Source organism: Benincasa hispida, chromosome 11 (assembly GCF_027475165.1).
Source record: "Benincasa hispida cultivar pf3 chromosome 11, pf3_genome.v1.1, whole genome shotgun sequence".
Lineage (NCBI taxonomy): Eukaryota > Viridiplantae > Streptophyta > Magnoliopsida > Cucurbitales > Cucurbitaceae > Benincasa > Benincasa hispida.
This window is the reverse complement of record NC_143488.1, coordinates 26,797,636-26,819,912: the sequence shown is the minus strand read 5'-3', so window position 1 is coordinate 26,819,912 and position 22,277 is coordinate 26,797,636. Positions and strand designations below refer to the sequence as shown.

The following is a 22,277-nucleotide window of genomic DNA, read 5'->3' as shown; positions in this document are numbered from 1 at the left end:
TTCTGGAGCTATATAGGGAGTCTATTTTAAGAGTTATATAACAATAAAGTGTATGCAGATGATATGCCTTTCTATTATTTTATTATTGTTTACTATTTTTTATTTTTTATTTTTTAAAACAAGGTAATATGCTTCGACTATTAAGAGGTGTTTGAGTCACTTAGTTGAGTTTCGAAATTTGTAACTAATATGTTGGAGTTAGAAAATTTGTTTGGGGTGTAGAATTATAGTTTTTCGATAAATGTGTAAAAGGGAGAGAGAAAAAAATTAAATTCATTGATAAATGTGTAAATCTTAATAATGAATATTATTGAAGTTGGTAGAATTGAATATTATTTAATGATTTATGAAATAGGTGTGCCAAACACCCCTCTAGGAATTGGAGAACAAAATGTTTGAGCTAGATTTTCATTAAGATTTTTTAAGAACGTTTTGGATTATGTATTATTAAGCTAGTTAAATTAGTAAAAAGAAGCCAATTGTTAACATTTTATGGGCTTTTTAGGGGTCCTATATCCCCATATCTTATATCATCTCAGTGTTTGGAGACTCATTATCTTATCTCATCGAATTTAATTATTTGTGGGCTCATTTTCAGAACATGTTTTGTATCTCACCGCTTGATCATAACAGTCCCTTAAGAGTGTGTTTGAAATAACTTGTGGAAAAAATATTTTTTAAAAAAATAAAATCTGTACAAGTACCTATGGAAAAATTATTAATTAAAATGTATTTAGCATAGCTAATGAAGTGTTCTGTAAAATCTTAATAAACAAATAAAAATACTTCTAAAAACTTGAATTAAAGAAACTCTCAAGAGATAGATATGATGAAATTATACTCTCCAAATAAACTTCAAAATGGCATTTAATACTTCAATGTTCAGCTGATCTAGAGAGAGGTTAATTAAACTCTGCTTTAAACCAGTCATTGAAGTATCAAAATTTTATTAGTCTCTAAATACTTTGGTTAAATCTTCTAATTGTTTTTCCTTTTGCTATAGCCTAAAAGGCCTATTGCTATCATCAGATTATGTAACATATTTCCAAGATTTTTTTTTTGGCAAAAATGAAAATAACATTCAAATGTATAAAGGCTTCAAGGGCAGTGTAAACACATTTTTCATCTCCTCATGTTCAACATAGCTGAAAGTCTGGAAATCCCTTGGCTATGGTTGATAAATACCAATTCTGATTTTCATATCTCACACAAAATGATTTGTTCTTGTCAAAAAAGAGCTTCCATTGAAAGCACTAAGCAGCAACAGTTTCCCTTCTTTACTACCATTTACAATTCTAACTGTACAGTAGTTTTGCATCATATAGACATTGAGTTGATGCAAAAATATATTAGCAGTCCACAATTTATTCAGGGAAAAGCAACCGAATGGCATCACTTAAAAGGATTGCGTCTTGTGAGCTCTGATCACTCTTCCAAACCTTGCATTTCAACTCAAATGAGCTGCTGTCCCTCCATTGCTTCAATAACGACATTGGCAACGGTCCCCTTGTCTCGCCTTGAGGACTTGCACAATACCACATGGAGACATTTGGATTCTCTAAATTCTGCATTTTTTCTTCAACCCTCAAGTCCTCATCATCGTCGCTTAGTTCAATCAACTGAACTTCAGAAGCATTTTTGTTTTTCAACTTTGGTTCTACCATTTGAACGTCAGAAGCATTTTTGTTTTTCAACTTTGATTCTACCAACTGAACGTCAGAAGCAATTTTGTTTTTCAACTTTGACTGCATCAACTGAACTTCAGAAGCATTTTTGTTTTTCAACTTTGATTCTATCAACTGAACTTCAGAAGCCTTTTTGTTTTTCAACTTCGATTCTATCAAATGAACTTCAGAATCAAATTTTTTTTTCAACTTCGACAATTGAACTTCAGAAGCATTTTTATTTTTCAACTTTGATTCTTGAACATTGATAGACTCACTTTGAATATTGTTCCAGGAAGGATTGGAACATACATGCTCCTTTGGCAGAATGGATTGATGCTGCTCATCACGAGTTTGAAACTCCACGGCTGAGATGCAAGATTTTTTAGCGAAATCTTTACAAGTAGATACTTCAGATTGTTGCTGCTTCTCTGAGATATTCCGTACGCCAATCAGACATTCTTCTACCTCAGCAGCTGAGGGATAAAGCAAGAAAATCAAAACATGGTTAGTTAAATTTATCACCAAAAAGGTTGAGCTAAAATATTGATGTTTGATGCTAATTAGAACACTGTTGGTGAATAAGCATTTGAAGTCAAAGGAAATCTAGTCTTGTTCTCAAACAAACACTTGCACTCATACAATATCTATTCAAATCCTTCTTTTAAAGCAATTTTGCACATATATTGATCTCAAAAATTAGAACATGATCCAAAATTCAAATGAGTGATAGTTCAGTTGCATTTGAGGCCTGCCTTCTGTTATTGTTATTCTTCGACCAACATTTAACACGGCCTACCCTTGGAGACGTGCATTTGTGAGACCCTTGATTATCATTATTATTATTTATCATATACAGATTGCATAATGAAAATAATGAATTAAAAATATTTCTAAATTCACTGAAGCTCTTGTCTCGAACTAATTATTGAATCATTTTCATTGACAAAATGAAAAGAGACTAATGCTCAAAGTCAAAGTACAATGAAATAAAAATAAAACAAAAACAAATAAATCCATTACAACCAATTAAGAACTCATAAAAAGTCTGTAGCCTAATGATTGGACCGAAACAGCAAAAATTATTAAAAATACATTCCTTTTGAAGGCTTTCCAACGGAGAATGCTCATTAGTACATTGAGAGAAAAAGACAATTCCTAAGCACCAAGATGCAATACAATAAATATTCATTAAAGAATTACAAATATGAGTCAGCAAGATTGTAGTTTATTTTGGCTCATAACATGAAGAAGTTATATTGTTCCAATTTTAGCTTGTTTGTGCTGAAATGGTGGTGGTGCTAACAGAAGAATATTCAGAACAGTCAGTTGCAACTGTTGACAGGATATCCCTTGAATTTTGATAATTTCTTGGTTATAATGGCTTGAGAGGAATTAATAGGCTCAGGTATTAAGGAGTACCTACAAGGCCACATATTAATGATTTGGATTTCATTCAAGCTTTAGATGGAGCTGCTTGCCTAAAGGTTGAGTAATCACTATCCTTTTCTTCAATGCCAGTCCATTGGAGAGCTTCTTTATATCTCTTCTTGCTCTGTTGAGGATAAATCACAATCACCATCCAAACCAATTTTTATACTTTCTGATGAGTATCAATGACAATTTCTCATTCACTGAAACTAAACAGTAGAAGACAGATATGAGAGGCCTCATTCATTCCTAGATTGGAGATTCTTATTTTCTCAACTAACGTACTTCTCCCTCTTCCCTCTTCCCCCCATTACACATTCCTCTGCCCCCTACAGAGCTGACTGCCCCCTAAATTGTACAAATTTGAGGCTTTATCACCCCTGAAAACCCCACCTTGTCTGAAAGCAGAAATGAAAATGAAGTTGCTATGTCGCTAGCTTTCTTCTTTAGACATGCCCACTAAATTAATACCACGAGAATCGTTTTTCTTAGAAGGGTTGATTCAGACACCTAGAATGTAGCTTGATTCTGTCCATTTCAATTGTCAATGTTAAAGAGCTTGGTGAAAGTGGGTTATCTATGGCACGTTGAAGGATTTATTTGCTTCCTTTCATTCTCACTGAGAGAATGTCATTCAAAGATTGGGAAGTCTTGTGATGAAGGCTTCATTCTACTTTACTTTGGCTATCGTGGTCAAAGATTTGCTTGCTGGAATTTGGTTCGAACCAAAGGGTTTTTCATGAAAAATCACCCACGTGGCTCATTCGTTATGAAGTTGCAAGACTTAATGCATTCACTTGGTGTTCTCCTTCCAAGTTGTTTTCTAATTTTTCGGTGCAAGATATTTGTTTGATTTGGAGTGCTTTCATCTTCTTTGAATAGTTTAATTTTTTCTATCTATTCGGATTGTCCTTTTTATGTTTGCATTAGACTCTTTTCATCTTATAAAAGTTTGTTTCCTTGAGGAAAAAAAAAAAACTTGGTAAAAGTAGGGGGTGCGGCTCTGCCATGGGCAACTGTGAAATAGGAGCAACTGATGGATTTTATAAGCAGCAGAAGGTTTATTATTGTTATTATTTTTAAAAAAGTACTTTCATTTCTTTTTGGGCAACCCACCTGCCCTACGCCATTTAGGTGTCACCATGGATTGAACCATGACCTCTTAGCCCTTTATCAAGGTCATATCCCTATTTATCACTAGGTCAATCCATGATAGTTAAAAAACAAACGTGCTTTCATTGAAAGAAATGATAGAATATTCAATATATAAGGTGCGTTTGACCCAAGGAGTTGACAAGTAGGAGTTGGAAAGTAGAAGTTGTGAAATCCACTCATTGTTTGGCCCAAGGAGTTTGTGGGTCCTACTACTAAAATACATCAATTTTATACCTTATCAACTCCTTAGAATGTGGGTCCCAAAAGTTTAGAACTCCCTAGATTTCATAACTCTTTGGAGCTCACTATTCCACTCCTTGCTCCAAACACCCCAAGGATATACAAAAAATAATCCACAACAAAAGGAGTCCCACCTAACTAAAAAAAAACTCCAAGCCGAAAGAACAAGATCAAGCTCACAATAACAAAAATACCAAGTGACTGACATCCACTAGGAGGCATTAAACTAAACTACCTCCCAAACCTCTTCACCCTATCACTCGGTCTCTCTAAGAATTCTATTATTCCTCTCCTGCAAAATTGCAACTAGCAGACCTCCCCCCTACCCAAAGAAATATCTTAGGTACACCCCTCACGCCAGTTAGCTGCCTGACTCCATCCATTGGTTTGAGGAGGATTACTTTTACTTCCCTCAAGGTGAGTTCCTTGAAGCTGAAGAGTTTAGCCTAGAAAAGGCTACTAAAAGAGCCATCCCCTAAGGACACAATTCCCCTAGAAACTCATGGTGGTGGATCATCTCTCTAATGAACACCATTGTAACTTACATGATCGTAATTAAGCAGCTATATCTCTCGTGTTTGTTATTAGTTAGGACTTGGAAGGTTTTCGTTTTCCTTCTGTACCAAGAATATCTCAGTGCTTTAGGCAGAATGGAGAAGTATTTCTTATCATATTATTCAATTGAATGAAAATGTTTCCCTATTTCTGGTGGCTCACACGAGATCAGAGTCAACCACTCTTGATTGGCAAACTAAAACCACCAGCAGCTACACCCTTTAACAGCATGTACACCCTTTAACAGCAGCCCGACCAGCTCTAATACCCATCTAAGACCCAGCTGCGGCAGATTCAGGGAGCAAACCCAGACTTGAGCCCCGATCAACACTGATGGCTCCTTATGTTCTACCAGTCAGTGTTATGAGTTAAGTGAAGGAGAAACCAGAAAAATGTCTTAGTTCCAAGAAAAACCAATAACCTATCAAAAGACTCATCTCCAAATTACAACCCACAAGTTCAAAGGATTGAACCAACTACAAAGGAAAAAATAAACGAAGATGTTCACTAGGAAAATAGGGACGTACGGTTATATAAACAGTAGAATCTAAATAGGCAGCACTAAGGATAGAAAAAGGCACGCCCAACTTCAGAGGCAGAAAATAGAATGCCATGGCCTGAATCATAATACAAACTAAATTCAACGGATCAATGGCTCTTAAATTCCATGCATCAACTACGATAGAAGAGACAACCAAAAGTGAACTTTTCCAAAGGTAAAAGTGAGTATCTGAACAAGCCCGACCAAAAAAGAAAAAAAACCAAAAAAAGACCACTTAACTACGACAAAGATCACTGACCTGTGGCAGCTTTTCTGCCGTCTTTTCTATCAACAAGCACATGATTTACTTCATCCTTCTCTAGCAAATCCTCAAACGTGGGTTCGGGAATATCTGCTATCACTTTTGGAAGCTCATGTATCAACCGCGCTTGTTCTGATGGCTCTTGAAGTAGAATTCTTTTTTCCATGTACTCAAACAATGTTTATACAAAGCAAAGGTTAAGGCAACTTATTATCCTTAAAAGTTTTGGGGAAAAAAAATCCAGCTTGGTTCAATCCACATGAAAATTTCCTGACAGCATGAAATGGATCCAAGCAGAAAATGAAGTAGATGGTTAGGCAAAGCCATGTCTGTATGTTTTCGTACTATGGCGTTAGTATTATCAGTGTTGTCATCTTTTTAATAAAATGAGTAATAATAAAACACAACTTTATAGCCAAAATAATATATATAAGAATGATTTGAACGGTAGACATAAGGTATACTCAATAGACAATGATATTATTGTTAGAATCCAATATCCTAGGTGATTTCGACTCATGGATACACAATTTAGATATTTCCTTGTTCTGTCCTGTCTAGAGGTTGTAAAGATTATCCTCTCATCCCAATTGTATGCCATCTTTCTTTCTTTTCTGCCTTTCTTTAAGTGCTTATATATTAGATGGCACTATGGGTGTTCAAGTCCAACGAGGAAAGGATAAACTGAGGTATCGTGATTGCAACCCCCATTATAAAGGACCACATTAAATTAAAATGGCACCAATTAGAAAGTCTACTTAAATTTTATATTTCTTCCAAAATAAGTCATTGTCGTAATTTTAGTTTTAGCCACTCCAAAATGACATATATCATATAAAGTGAATCCAGATAGGATATTCTCTTCTCCATCCCTTCTCATTTGCATGATCAATACATGTCTGCAATCTAGCCAGCTCTTTTGGAATCCACTGTCAGTAAAAGAAATACAAACCAGTTGAATGTACTTATAGCTGAAAACAATTATTTGCTTTAATTTAATAACAGTTTACCCTACATGTTTTATGATGTCCTCATGCAGACTTTTTGCCTTCTCACAAAGCTCCTCCTGAAGGGAAAAAGAGGACTTATGTTTAAGGATACAAGTAAAAAAATGTGCATTTTGAATAATCCCTCTGACCTTAGCAAGAAAAGAAGTTCTTCAAGAAAGATGTAGGCTCCTAGTACGGGAATATTAAATTATAAGATAGGTATGAAATTAAGAGAGTATGCAGACTCAATTAAAACACCCTACTTACGAGCTTTGACCATTATGCCACTGTGATGCTCAACATTGTAAAAGGCCAAACAAATAAGATTAGGTAAGAACTAAGCTCAGACGTTTTCTAGATCAATTTGTTGCATAAATGTACAGAATATGCACAGGAATTTACATATGAGGTGACAAACAAGATATCAATATAGAGAGGGTGCAGGAACTTCTCAGGTTCATTCTCATTGTTAAACTTGTGAAATACCAGTATAAACACTCTTGAAAGATAATGATGTTTGGTAAAAAGACATTTAGAACATGGAAATTAGACATAGATCATGAAGATTTTGGAGGACATAAAGAATATTCCAGTTTCCTTTCAATAGTGATTCAGCACATATTTACTGTTGAATAAGAGATTTTGAAGGTTGTAGAATTCAAATTTGTCACCAAATTTGAATTCAGAGCATTAATTGCAGAGGTTTTCAAAAAACTTGACTGTTTGGATCTTTGTTTATTTTTTTAATTTTACTAAAGTTGTGAGATATGAAGATTATTTGGTATACAGATGGATATCCTTGTCAATAATTATTAACAGAACATGCTACCATAAATCTGAGGAAAATTTTAGGATAGAATAGGTCATTGTAATGATTGCTATTGGTATTTGGTCATTCATAAAATCGTCTCACCATCAGCCACATGGCAAGATACTTCATGAAGCTATTACTATAATGTCCTTGAAAAACAGTGACTTGTTCAACCGAGAATTTACTCTCAATAACCGAAAGCCACCACAAAAAATTTCCAATTAAATAATTTTCTATTAGTTCAAGCATATGCTTCAAAACGTCTACAGCCTTACCAGTGTGGGCTGTCTGAGCAGGCCATTTCTCACTCTCTGGTGCAAATCCTCGCATTCTTCCTGCAATACTAGACACCTGGTCAAAATTTCCCCAAATTTGTCTTATATTTCAATATAAGCAGTAGGCCTCTTTTACAAGCAGAACGTTAAAAAGGAGGAAGTTTCTCCTGGCAGAGAAATCCTTCCAACGCAACTTCACTAGAACTGTTCGATTCTTTGATGCCACCCAATTCACCGGATCAAAACCATACCTAAGCATGGTGATTAGCATTCTACGAATGGTTTTCAATTCTGATTTATTGATTTGTAAGAAACAAAGAAGTGGCAATACATAATTGTCAGCTTTGGCACAAAGTAGAGGGAACTTGTTATTTTATCACAAGAAACTTCATAGTAAACACCGAAATTTGTTAAAATTAGGAAAAACTCTTTCTCTTCTTATCAAGAGATCATAAATCAAGATCTACAGTCACGAAGTGCAAAGCAACTTCGATAGATCCCTGTCCCAGAAGAAGACATTAGAGCCATTGCTGAATTTTCAAATTTCAAATGTGACTAGAAAATCTTATAAATAACACACGGGAAAAGTACCTTCTTAGTCCCAAGTTTTCAGAAATAGGTGCCTTTGGCCCCTATGGTTTCAATTTGGCCCTTTTAGTCCCTCACTTTTGAAGAATAAGTTTAAAAGGTCCCTATTTTCATTAATTAGATTTTTTTATTATATTTAATAAAATAATAATAATTGAACTTGTAATTAAAGAGAAAAAGAACTTTTTCTCCCCTTTCCTTTTACCCAACCCCCACCCCCTCCGGGTCCCCTTTTTAGCTCCTCCTCTTCTTCCTCCTCTTCCTTCATCTCATTCTTCTTCCCTATGTTACAAACAAAACATTCCATTAATCTTGAAGATGAAGATCGGTGGTGGGGGCTGGGTAAGGGAAAAAGACTCAAACTGTTGCCTGAGAAGTTAACAGCGAGCCGGCTAGCTCTAATGGACTATGGAAATGCGAGCAGAAAACAGTCATGTACATGCTGGAGCTGGAGTTCATGGTGGAAGAAAGCTTCAAGTTGAAGTTGGATGGTGGGGAAACTGAGGAATGTAATGATTTGTTTGTGGTTAATGAGGAAGAAGAATGAGGATGAAGGAAGAGGTGAATGACGATGAAGGAAGACGAGGAAGACGAGGAAGAGAAAGAAAAAGGGGTTGCCGGTGGAGGTGGGGGCTGGGTAAGGGAAAGGAAAGAGAGAGTTTTAATTACTAGTTTAATTAGTTTAATTATTGTTATTGTTTCTCTCAAAAAAAAAAATATATTGTTATTGTTCTTTAATATAATAGAAAATATCTAATTAATGAAAAGAGGGTCCATTTAAATCTATTCTTCAAAAGTGAGGAACCAAAATGACCAAATTAAAACTATAGCAACCAAAGACACATATTCCTAATAACTTGGGAACCAAAAAGGCACTTTTCCATAAAACATCGTGTGGGAACTGAAGATTACTCTCAACAGTGGGATATGAATTTTCTCAAAAGACGAAACAAATTAAGCAATGATGTATTTGCTACCTCAAAAAAGTCATCATCTGATAAATTGTAGATTGGTATATAGTCTAGTCTATTGGCAACTTGCAGGAGAATTCCCTGTTTCCCAGTGTTGCTCGAATCTATCTTTATGCCTGTGATGGTGCAGAAAAAGGTTTAGAGCAAAGCACGGTAATTTTTTAAATCACCAGCAGCACTTCAATATGCAATACCAAAGGTCAATCAGTTCCAGCAACAGAAAGGAATGACAGAACACAGTTCCATAGGTATCTAAGGTGCATGGAAATAATTTTGGAAAGCTCATTTTGTTAATCTTGACAAAAGTAAGGCACAAGTTTTTCCAGTAGGGAAAAGAAAAGAACATTTTAAATGAAGGTACATCACACTACGAGCTGGACCTTCCTCTTAAAATGCTTCACTTAGTGCCTACAAACTGAAAATAAATAAATATCTGATGCCACAACTTGATTTATCAAATTTTGTTCACCTGGTGTAGTCATTGTAGGTGAAAATTCAATGGTGATAATTCAATGATAAGTTTCATGATGGGCCAATGAAGTATGCATGAGCATGAAGAACAACTAATCCATGAAAGGAAAATATATTCTGTTATTTAACCAAATTAATTTCACCATGAAATCAGATAAAAAAAAATTAATTTCAGACAATAAACTAACTACCAACTTTCCAACTGCTGGCTGTTGCTTCTGACTGTAGTCATTTACTCAACCTCTCTTTATATCGGTTTCTCCCTCCACGTCACCCTCCCTCACACTTCTCTCTCTACCTCTCTTTCCATCATATTCTCTCTCCCTCACACTTCTCTCTCTACCTCTCTTTCCATCATATTCTCTCTCCGTCTCTTTCGTTGTCTGTCTCCATCTCACTCTCCTTTACACTTCTCTCTCTACCTCTTTTTCCATCATATTCTCTCCATGTCTCGTTGTCCGTCTCTTCCATCTCACTCACTCCCCATTTGATGTGAACTGATCATAGATAACCAACCTCACATAGTCACACCAAGGACAAGGAGAATCAAAGCAAATGACTCAAGAGAGAAGGAGGACCAAGGCGCAATCATGCAGCCAAGCAATGGCCAGCATGCCTCACACTTAGTACCACCCAACAGTACGCATGCCTGCGCTTGTAGGGAACCTCACGACATGCAAGCCCCTGCACATGCCAACCTCCCAATAACCTCACAATGATATCACTCATGCACCAGCAGCCTTGCTTCACATTTCACATGCCCCTCAACGTGCATGTGTCCACCTGGCAACTGGCACTACATCACCAGCAACACTTGCATATACTTCTACCTTGCACGCGTCCATATGTGCACTTGCACAATGTGCTTAGATGCTGCCCAATGCCCAGAGCACATCACCAACACTCAGCCTGCCCCAGCACACCCCTTCCCTATCTTTGGCCCTAGCCGCCTACCCTACTTCCCTTATTTGTTTTCTTTTTTAATCTGGGATGTAATTTTGGTCTTTAGGATTCTCTCTCACGGCATTTTTGGACCAAATACCTTAAGATATTTTAATTAGTCTTATTTTCCATGATTTGCTAAATCTTTTTACTCCCTAAATGTTCTGGGATTTTATTTGATTTTGTTCTAGGGTTAGATGCCTTGAAGATTGAGCTTACAGACATTTTCTTAAATTTAATCACTAATCTAAGCAACAGATATAGTTCATTACCTGTAACTTGTAGCAACTGGTAAGAATTTTTCTGTGAATAGTCATTGGGATCAGATTTAGCTCGTACAAAACTTCCCATCATTTTTCCTTCAAAACATTCTTTGTCTTCCAAAAGCCTCTCTACTAGACTTCTTTTCAGATAGACTAGTTTGATGTTTGCTGCAATAATAGCAGCAGAACAATTATGTGACATATCTGATGGGTTCTGTTCAGCAGGTTTTCTGTCTGAGCCCAACTTCCTCTGCCTTTTACAAGCCATTATAGAATTATCATCCTTTTCCATACTACTCGTGCTCTCATCCTCCGATGATTCCTCCATGTTTTCAGCAAAATGAGCAGTTAGGTGTTTGTTTACACTATTTACATTCATTATTTTCCTTCCAAAAACAGATTGTAGTTTGGCATCACAAAGAATCCTCTTCTTCTTTTGAGGATGGAAGAGCTTGTTTTCTTTACAATAGGCAGTAATAATAGAAGCCACATCATGCTGTGTTAACTTTTTGCTTGTATCTTTTCCAATTTTTGAAAGAAAGTCTATCACTGGTTTTGACCCCCATCCAATGAACTCCTTGTTACTTGATTTCATCTTTTTTCTCGTTGAGCCTAGCTTCTCCTTTCTTCTTTTGCATTTTTTAACCAGTGCATGCCCTTCTTCTGTATACACCAACTCTTCATAGTCTGATGATAGTTCATATTCATCAGTGTCTTCTTCTGATTCCTCAATTTCATTTGAATTGAAGTCACACCTGTAATTCCTTCCCTTCTTCAATAAGTTACTCGCTGTATGGACATGTTCTGCTGTCAAACCCTCTTTTTTCTTCATCAGTTCCCAGTATTCCTTAAATAGACATTCATAAGTTTCACGATCGTTAAAGTCAACCTTTGTCTGCAAATCAGCAAGCATAGAGGTAAGTCATAAGAAAATCAAAAGGAAGCAATAATGTTGGAATGACCACACCAGAGATATAACTGCCTTGCACATCCATGAAAGTTAGGGAATTGAGACAAAAAATGGAATTTGGAAATGTATAATATTCAAGGTTTGATTGGAAACCACTTGATGCAACTTTAGGCAAATGGCAAGATGAATAACATTAATCTTTGTCTTGTTTTTGTTTGGTGGAGTTTAGTGTCAAAAGTCAAGATATTGTGAAGAAAATGGTCCGGGAATTATAAATTTAAGGGGTAAAAATGTTACCCTCGGGCCAAGTGGCATCAAGTATTTGCAAGTATGGGATTCACCTTTCCTCTAAAATGTGAAAGTTGACGATCCCACATTTCAAGAAAAAAAATCATATGTTGCATCAAGCTGGTTTTTTGCAATTTGTGGCATGTTTTATTATTAGAAAGAGAACGATATTTCAACTTAGGTTGAGAGAAGAGATGTGGGGCTTAAAACTTTTTAGCTGTTAAATCACCAATGAATCCAGAAAACTTAGGTTAATAAGCCGTGAAATTAAATCTTCAACATTAACATCTCTCTTTGGGTTCATACTCAAAACTCTTACGTAACTACCATTTGTTTTTAATATCACCAGCAGCCACAGTTCTTTCTTTTTCAATTCTACCTGTCTTTTATGTTCCATTTGTTGGTTAGGCACTTCCTTTTTGCTGGTCTCTATTTGTACTTTCATTAATGAAAGTTGGTTTTTGGTTAAGAAATTCAAAACTAGATGACACTAAAGCATGTGCTAAATACTGCCCCGGATAAGGGTCTCTTGTGATGCTGTTTGGGCTCACTAAAAAAGTCTAAACCTTCAACCTTCCAAGACCAATGATCAAGGTGTTGATGCCCTATCTCTACAAATTTGTCCTTGTTGTCCTTATCTAACTTTCGGTCCACTCATGGAGGAGTGTTTGCTAAACATGACTACCATTCTCAATGTTTTATAGCCACAACAACTGTCCGTCGATACAAAAAAAAGTGCAATTGTGGCAAAAAATATATGAATATCTAGGCATACAGTGTCTGCTGGGAGGTTATGCGGTCATACAAAGATTCCAGCTATATCAACCTGTCCCATCCCTTAGGGCTTAGACACTCGGGAGATGTTTGAATTACAAATTTTGGAGTTGGAAAGCCTATGTTTTTGTAATCTGTGTTTGCATTACCAAAAGGAATAGAACATAGAAATTTAAAAGTAGGGAACCCATGGGATATGCTAAATTCATGGGTTTACAATTTGTAAAGTTTAGTCTGTACTCTGAAAGGTGCATATCACATGTTTGGGATTAAGTAACAAGAAATTTTATATAGCCTATTGGAATAATAAACACACAACCTAGGATAAGCAAAGCTAGATACCAAAAATAGGCTCAAGTTATTATCCTGCAACATAAAAGTTCAACTCGTGCCATACACTCCCTTAAGGAGCTATTTAGAGTCTTAAGGTTAACTAAATATTAAAGCAAGTTCATGAAGGAATAAAATAAATAGAAATATCACATCAACATACAGATGAAGATTGGAATTTTGGAGTAAATCTTGAAGACTGAATGCTTATTCTTGATGCCAAAAACTGAAAGTACAACCCTTTAAATAGGCTGACTACAACCGGCAACCTACTGGCTTAAATAATTTATTAGTTTTGCTAATTAACTTAAGTTTTAAGGTGGTTCTTCTCTCTCTCTTGTTATCTGCTTTTTTGTTGGTTCTTTTAAAAGCTTGAATTGGATTGTTGCAATGAATATCAAGCTTTCTTTCTGTTCTAAAAAAAATTCAGCAGCTAATCAAATAAAAGACTTGACAAATTAACCCAAACTAACAACTAAAGGGAAAAAAGACCAAAGTCAACTAATAGACAAAACAATAATGGAATCCTAAGAATACCCCTACATCACATACACCAAGCAATTCAAGAAGGATTATTTCAGGATGAAACTGAAGGCCAAAGATCCATCTACTTAATTGAGTTAATCTCACTCTATATCTCTATAAATGATGAAGCTCCAAACCAGAGATCTTAATTTCAACTAAATAAGAAGAAACAAGATCTATCAATTAAAAAACTAGAGAAATATGACTAAATAGAGTAAACACAATCAAGACAAACATGGGGGAAAAAGGAGAAAGAGAAGAAGAAAAAGGGAGGGAATTTCGAAAACCGATCTCCATCTATTTCTAACTACCAAAGGAAGTTATAATCACAAAATTGCTTACTGATCTTCCACAAAAAATTTCCACCCTTCAATATGCTTGAAAGCTTTCCCCAAACATATTAGATTTCATGACTTCCATTCAAATAAATGACATAAACCATAGGTTGAATCAAATATTTTGACAATGTGAAAACATCCATGAATAAGCAAAAGCCTGACAGTATTAGATGAAGTAAACGCTTATGCAAGTCCATAGCACAAAAATCAAGGAAGGAGAGAAAAGAAAACGTAAAACTCTAAGGTGCAAAATACATGTTGATATAACAAGAAAACAAGGAAAACAAAGATAATTAAGTACCAACAAGGAAAACAAAGATAATTAAGTACCTTGTTAATCATAATTTTTCTTCTCTCTTCCAACTACCAAGAAAAAACTAGATGCTTAGAATTTTGAAGCACATAATATGCAACCCATTTTCATCCTGAATTTCTTGGGTTGGAAACAGCCTCAACTAAGAAGTCATTTTAAGAATTATTTTCCTTTTTAATAAAAAAACAAAGTAATATAGCCATATGGAAAAAAATCAAAGTATAAAAGAGTGAGCAATCCTATTAAACAGACAATCAAAGAAATTACAAAAAGTTTGACCTTTCAGATTAGGATTACATTATTTGGCTGAATTTTACATATGTAAATTCTTTTTTTTTTTCTTTGAGCTCACATATGCGTACGCGTATTTGTATGGTTAATATTTATTTTAATAAAGTTCTTCAAGAAATATTTATAATACATTTCTTCCGTTTGTCTTGCTAGTTGGAATAAATGAAGAAAACAGGACAGAACCAAAAAGGGAAAGCGAGAGAGAGAGAGATTGTTCAGGATACTTGACGTGTGCAAAGGAGTAGGCTAAAATTCCCTAAGAAGACAAGTCAGCATACAGCATACCCCATCAATGTCAGCATCTTTACCATCTTCTATAAGTAATGCGAGCTTCAAACAGTGGTTGCAGAATCCTCTACTGCCTCGAACACATACAAACTCGGCATTAAAAATGCAACGTCCACATACAGCTTGTGGGCAGCCAACACAACGGAACTTTGAGGTTTTACGGCAGAGGAAGCATGAATGCCAGTCTGATACATAATATACATCATGATTTGAGAACACTCAAAAATATATAAACGGCACAAGCAAACAAAAGAGACTACTAGATATAGTAAAAAAAGAAACAAACAAAAAGTAAGTACACGGTTCTCATTTAGTTCTGAAACTGGTCTTATTGAGACTTTCATGTGTATGTACTGAACTGATCCTTCGCAGAGTTTTATTGATAATATTCTCAGTGATTTACAAGAGCAGTATGAGGCTCTTTAATAAGCCCATGAGAAACAACAGCCTAACTAATCTTCGAACAATAAAACTAAATACAGTACACCACCATAACAATAATACAAAAACAATTCAGCAGAGAACTAATAACTTTAACCAACAATCCTAGCAGCCTCCCTCAAACTGATCGAGGAGTTTCAGTTTGGATCTTAGGTACCGAAACCTTGTGTGAGAAAGTGGTTTGGTGAAAAAATTGGCAAATTGTCAATTTGATCAACAGTGTATACATAGTTGATCTGGACATCTTTGCAGGTAGCCTTCTCAAAAACAAAATGATAGTCAATCGCTATGTGTTTAGTTCCCCCATGAAACAATGGATTGTTATCAAGGGCAATAGTTGAGACATCGTCACACTAAACAGTTGGAACATGAAGAGTATGCACTCAAAAAGTCACACAAATGTTGTCGAATCCAGCAAAGATTAGCAGTAGGAGAAGTGAGTGATTATTCCGCTTCTATGGAGGAACGAGCAACAGTAGGTTGCTTCATATCACTCCATGAGATAGGATTTTTGCCCAAAAGATAAACTAGCCTATTGTTGATCGTTCCATAATTGTGTCACCAGCCTAATCGCCATACAAAAGTCCATTCGCTCAAGAGATACAGCAAAAGAGGATAGACCAATGTTAGAAGAACACTGTAGATATTGAGGAATGTGTTTGACTGTAAAACGTCCATCGGTGGGAGAGTGCATCTTCTGACAAGCTTTGTCAACAGCAAAATCTATACAAGGCCCTACATCTATCATTTTGAATTCTTTTCACAAACCATTAGTTTTTTTTCCTGCTTGAACAAGAGAAATTTTTCATGGAATAAATGAAAAGAGACTAATGAGAAAGATAGAAATTTTACAAGGGAATAGTATAGGGACAGATCAAAATAAAAAAGAACCAATCAAGAACACAATACAGAAAAGAAGCTCCTACAATGAGCAAAGAAAGGAACATAACATCACTAATTGAACAAAACAAAGAAAACCTAGCAAATAAAGAGCCTTAAAAACCCAAAACACACACAAAACAAAAACCAAAAAGAAAAACACACTGCACTTTGGAAACTGCACCAAAGGTAGATTTGAGAACCAGAGAAACTCTGAAAACAATAGGCCTAATAATAAGAGCAAATAATCAAGAAAATCAGAGTCATGATATTCAAACAGTTTTTCGCTGATTATTCTATTCAAGACGTTCGTCTTAATTGGAATGCTTTTATTTCTTCAGTGTAGTCATGTACTCTTGATTTCAATATGAGACTGTTTTGTATTGGGACAAGATGAGGGTGCTATGGTTGTGTCAACCTAGTTGAGATAACCAGGTGCATCTACTGATCCTAGGATTTTCTGGTTAAATATTTAGTTGTTTCTTAAATCTTTATTACTCAATGTCTCTTTGTGCTTTGAGCATAACTCTTTTCATTACGATAATGAAAAGTTTTGTTTCCTTTTCAAAAAAAAGAGTCATGATATTCTATTGCAAGTTCAGATCAACTTCTGTCTTCCTGATATACAAGAGAAAATAGTAAGACTAAGAACAAAAGAAAAGCAACAACATAACCCAGTTAATTCAAGAGAACCGGTGCCCTCCTCCACAAGCCTTCTCACAATTCCTGCCTCCCCTCCTTCACGTTAACCCCTACATAAACTCATTCATAGTACTCCCCCGCTTCCTCAGGTAAAACTCGCCTTCCTCCCTAACTAACTATATTGTAAGAAATCCCCCTTCTACCCATCCTTACATATGTGCAAGTGATTAGAGGTCTAACAAAATCCATCAAAGAAGAAAGCAGAGCTGAACCCCAAACATCCAAGAAGAATAATACATAAAATGAAATGAAAAACAGAAGTACCAATTGAAAGCTTTCAAAGACCTTGAAGACTTGAGTTAACAAACATGAAAATCAATTTCCAAGTGAAATCATGAAAGCAATTTCATGCATATCAAAGCCACAAGTTTCAATAAGAGAAGAAAATTTAAAAGGCACTTATAAAGAAGGAGAAAGAGGAACTACTTTGTCACATTCCTGAAAAATGAAACTAGCTCGTCAGCAAAAGAGTCTTTAAAACCAGAATCATCAATGTTATTTTCCATAGATTGTAAGACAGATTCCACACTACTTAAGCTAACTTTGGATGCTGCATTGAATCATCATCCTAACATGACACTGATGAAAAGAGAATGATAAGGTGTAGGGTCTTCAGGCAAATGACTGATTCCTTTAATGAGAACAAAATCAGGATCTGATGAAAAGCATTCTTGTCGATTGATTGCTTAACAAACAGTGACCAAAAGATATGAAACATTTTCTTCAACACTATCTGGATTCAAAGTATTAATCTCGAGTTTGAGGAAATGAATAAAAAAAAAATTAAGTACAGGATATTGGATAAGCTGCAATATAAAAAATAAAATAAAAGAGAACTAAAAGAGAAAATCGCCACTTTAACGCTTAAGGAATTTGGAGATTCAAGAGCCCTAAGAAAATCACCTTTTTAATGCTTAAGGAATTTGAAGAATCAAGAGCCCTAAGAAAATCACCAAAAGGCATCTGGGTTTCCTTAAAAGGCACCTCTTAGACAATAGGACAAGCATTAGGATCAATATGAAAGGCAGGCAGTTCACAAGGAGGGTTCCTTTGAGAAGACAACTGAATCCTCAAGACCTTGTTGCAGTAATTGAGGGTGATCATGCAAGCCTTGACTATTAAATGCATGACTAATGTCTGGGTTTTCCTTTGGAGCATGCAGAAAATCTGGTGGTTGGACAAATAAATCATCAATAAGCGGTGAACAACTATGCTGAGAAGAATGTTCATCTTCAATGACAGAGTTAACTTGAAAGATGCCCAACAGATCTCAAAAGTCTTTCACTCTAAATTGTCTTAAAAGACACTGAGACAGAAAGGAAAATTAAATGGTGTGATATCCCTGATAAAAGGAAAGAATTTCTCCTTTTTGGATAAACCATAATTTTTTTAGAACTCAAGGACACAGTTGAACAACCCATAGAACAGACTCCATTCAAGTAAGATTGTCCTTTTTGGATAAATCATATCAATTGTAGCTCGGATGAAATTATTATAATATGTATGTTATCAATGAAATTATAATGTATATGCTAGGAAGATGACGACACTAGAGGCGCCAGCAGACTCACAAAGAAGTCCAAAGAAAAAGCCTCAAAACAAAAACAACAGAACCAAATATGGATGATGAAAGTCAGTAGACTAAGAGAACACAGACAGTTGGCAAAGGAAAATGACAAAAGACCCAGACAGACGGCAGCAACATCTGCAACGGAGGGTAAGATTGTGCATTAGAGTCATTAGAAGCAGCAAAATGGTGCTTTTCTTAGAAATACCAACTTTAGATATTGTAGTCATTGGAGGTGTGTTAGTGATTGATAAAGTAAGACTCAGGACTTGGACCTCGAGCAGCACTATGTAAAAGATTAAAGAGGGGAAAAAAAGCAAAATAGACAAAGGAATAGGTAGTTTATGCATTTGTCCTTTGAAGGCAACATTTACAAGTAAATGAATAAAACGGAATATTAGCTTCTGTCAGTACATTGCGTAAAATATTATCAGAAGGGTGACCAAGCCAAGCATGCCAAGGTGAAGAAGAAACTTGGTTGAGACAATGGCAGAAGTTATAGTCTTGTTGGAGCTAGACAAAGGTACATATGGCAATGGATGAAAACAATCTTAGATAGACCCTGAAACAAATATTATGAGTAATTTTGTCTCTTATAACAAAGGAGCTAGCATAAAAAAGGATAGTAAAGTTGTTATCTTGGCAAAGCGTATGAACAGACAAAAGGTTAGCAGACATAGAAGGAACATGGAGACTACTGTTCGTCCCGTCAGTAAATACAAACAGCTTGTGCCCATGAAGAATTAGAGTAATCTGGTGGCGCCAAGGAGGGTAGTTACACACATTTGAAAGCAGAAGAACGGGTAACGAAGAGTGGAGGACAAAGGGTCTCTGAAACATGGTAGATGTGGAAAAAGAAGAAGAAGCTATCTGTTGAGGACGCGTGTCAAGAAGGGTCTGAAAATCCTTGAGTAGAGCATTATTGGTAATTTCTCATTGATTCACAAGAGCAGAATGAGGCTCTCAAAATAGAAGCCCAAGAGAAATAATAGCCTAACTAATATTCTAATCATAAACCTGAATACAGTTCAGCAACATAACAATAATACAAAAACAATTTAACTGAGAATTGCTCGCTTTAACTAACAATCCTAACATGTACTATGTAAAAGACTTGAGATAGCATATAACAGGCAAGGCAGCAAAAGTAGATTTAATATGTGGAATAACACATACACCTTTTCCATAACAAGAGAAACAGCGTAGTACAAGAGTCAGGAGAGATATTCTGTGCAGATAGCACATTGTGACTCATGCTCCACTTCCATCCACATGTTATAGATATGTTAATTTCATAATTTTGAAGTAGCCAATGACAGACCCCATATAAACATGTCCAGGAACCATATTATACCAAGCTCATTCAGTAATTTCTCTAGAAGTTGGGGAACTTCAAATGGGGGGAGGCTTGGAACTCAGAAGGCAATAGTGGATTCAGGAACTTTCTATTCCTATCCTTGTCAAAAGATGCAACTTTTAAGAAGATATTAATAGATGAGCTGCTAGCAACTACTTAACTTAAACAAACTATAATTCACACATGACATATATATCATCACTCTTAGAATCATAATCGCATTAGCATCTTACCACAAATCCAACGATCTTCAGACTCCACAAAAGATTCTTCCCTTCCAACACACTCAGGGTGATACGCTTTAAGGCAATCTCATCATTATGTACGCGATTAAATAATTACAGCCTATCTTGATAATACAGAATCAAAATCCACAATTGAAGATATATTCATCAGGATGCAAATGGATAAATAAGAGTGTCCAAATTCCTTTAAATTATATAAAGGAACAGAAAACTAAAGAAAAAAAAAATCTACTCCCTCACATCTTCAAACATTCTAGCCAGAATAGAATGGTCTTTAAGTAATTTTAGCTTTTAACAACAGTGTCCCAGTAGACATGTACAGAACATGCACACAAAATCCTAACCAATATGGTAATTAAAAAATGTATCACATCCATACATCTTCACTCATGAACATTCATAAACCGACATAACGTGAATTAAGATGGCCAAACTTGGTAGAGAATTCTAGAAATTTTTACTATCGTATACTAAATAAGTAATTATGATCATCAATTCATCATACTAAAAGCTTCTCTGAGCTTTTCCAATATAATTTTAGGAGAAACTTTCGTTGAATATTACAATGTGGAAGCAAGTAACCACTCGGGATTCAATGAAACATAAACTAAACCACTAAGAACTCAATTTAAACAGGATCATGCAAGGAAAAAGAAGAAACGGAATGAACAAACAAACAGACAGACTAGCAGATTATTTTTTGTTCATTTCCATTTTCCACTTCATTTTTTGCCATTCACCCAATTTTCCATGCTTACTTCCTCTCTAAATATCAGCAGCATCTTCATACTTTTTCCTTGCAGAATCATTTCTCTTAAGAAAATTATTGCATGAAAAAAACAAGGAATGGGCCATTTTCAACTGTAATGGAACTCACTTGAAGTCGCAGAATCTGAGCAGTCCTCCATCTTTACAAATGAAGCAAAAATCGTCTCCGATTTCTTCTTTCGTTTTGCATTTCTTTGAATTCTTTCTACCCATTTGCGAAATTTGGATCTCGAAATCACTACTGTTCACAGTGAGGACTGAGGATCAGAAATGTCTCTTTATGAAAATAAGCATTATTTAAAAGCAATGATTAAGTCATGAAATATTGGGCTGAAAAGACCTTCAGGTTGGTTTTTGTTTTTATTTGAAGAAAAGGACTTTTTGAAGGTGTGAAATCCCTCTTTTGCCCTAAAAAAAGGTAAAAAGTGTAGATTTGTGTATAGGATGGGGCCTCATTTATAATTATTTTAATTATTATTGTTAAATGTTCATTCCTTTTATAATTAGTTTCCTTTGTTAGAATACCTCTTATATTATATTTACCCATTATTGGATCCTCTTTTAAATAATAAGAGAAAATTGAATATTTCTCCAAAAATCTTCATGGTATTAGAGCCAACAAAATAAAATCCTAATCCTAGTCACTGTCGCAGCAGCCATTGTTGTCCCTCTGTGTGCTTTCATTCATCAACAAAGTTCGATGACATCAGATCCATCCATCGACCAAGTTCGGCGACGTCAAATCTATAAGCCTAGATCCGTACAACTCATATCTATCCGTCGATCAAGCCTGACGACGTCCCTGCCCCGATCTACATTACTACATTCGTGCACCCAAATCTGCATCCATACGTCCATGTTATGCTCTCTGCGCGATCAAGTTTGTTGCCGCATGTTTGATCTTCAGATGTTACAGCCTTAGGTTTCATCTTGACTCCAATCTAAGGAGTTATAGACGCCTAGTGGGAATATCTTCTCCTCTTAAATTCACCGACCTGACAGTTCTTTGCTCCTCAGCATTTACAGCATTTAGTGTTTCAATCGTGTTTCACAACAGGTTCATCAAGGCCGATTGATTCAATTAGTATGGTCCCGTTCAGTCA

General features: G+C 35.6%; 1 protein-coding gene across 4 annotated transcripts; it reads right to left on the bottom strand.

Moving 5' to 3' along the window:
* Nucleotides 1–1,086: 1,086 nt before the first annotated feature.
* Nucleotides 1,087–21,477, bottom strand: LOC120091285 (uncharacterized protein At5g08430-like). Of its 4 annotated transcripts, XM_039049248.2 has the most exons (11): nt 21,284–21,477; nt 20,395–20,474; nt 15,213–15,400; nt 11,168–12,053; nt 9,489–9,598; nt 7,924–7,983; nt 6,864–6,914; nt 6,707–6,777; nt 5,846–6,027; nt 1,943–2,140; nt 1,087–1,837 (listed from the first exon to the last, which is right to left on the bottom strand). In XM_039049248.2, exons 1-11 carry the CDS (start codon nt 21,385–21,387, stop codon nt 1,365–1,367), a joined length of 2,403 nt encoding a protein of 800 aa, XP_038905176.1. In that variant the 5' UTR covers nt 21,388–21,477; the 3' UTR covers nt 1,087–1,364. The 4 variants fall into 4 exon arrangements, with proteins under 4 accessions (XP_038905176.1, XP_038905175.1, XP_090163751.1 ...); XM_039049247.2 differs by having other exon boundaries at nt 1,087–2,140; nt 21,284–21,476; XM_090307625.1 differs by lacking the exons at nt 20,395–20,474; nt 21,284–21,477 and adding an exon at nt 18,141–18,273 and having other exon boundaries at nt 1,087–2,140.
* Nucleotides 21,478–22,277: the final 800 nt, after the last annotated feature.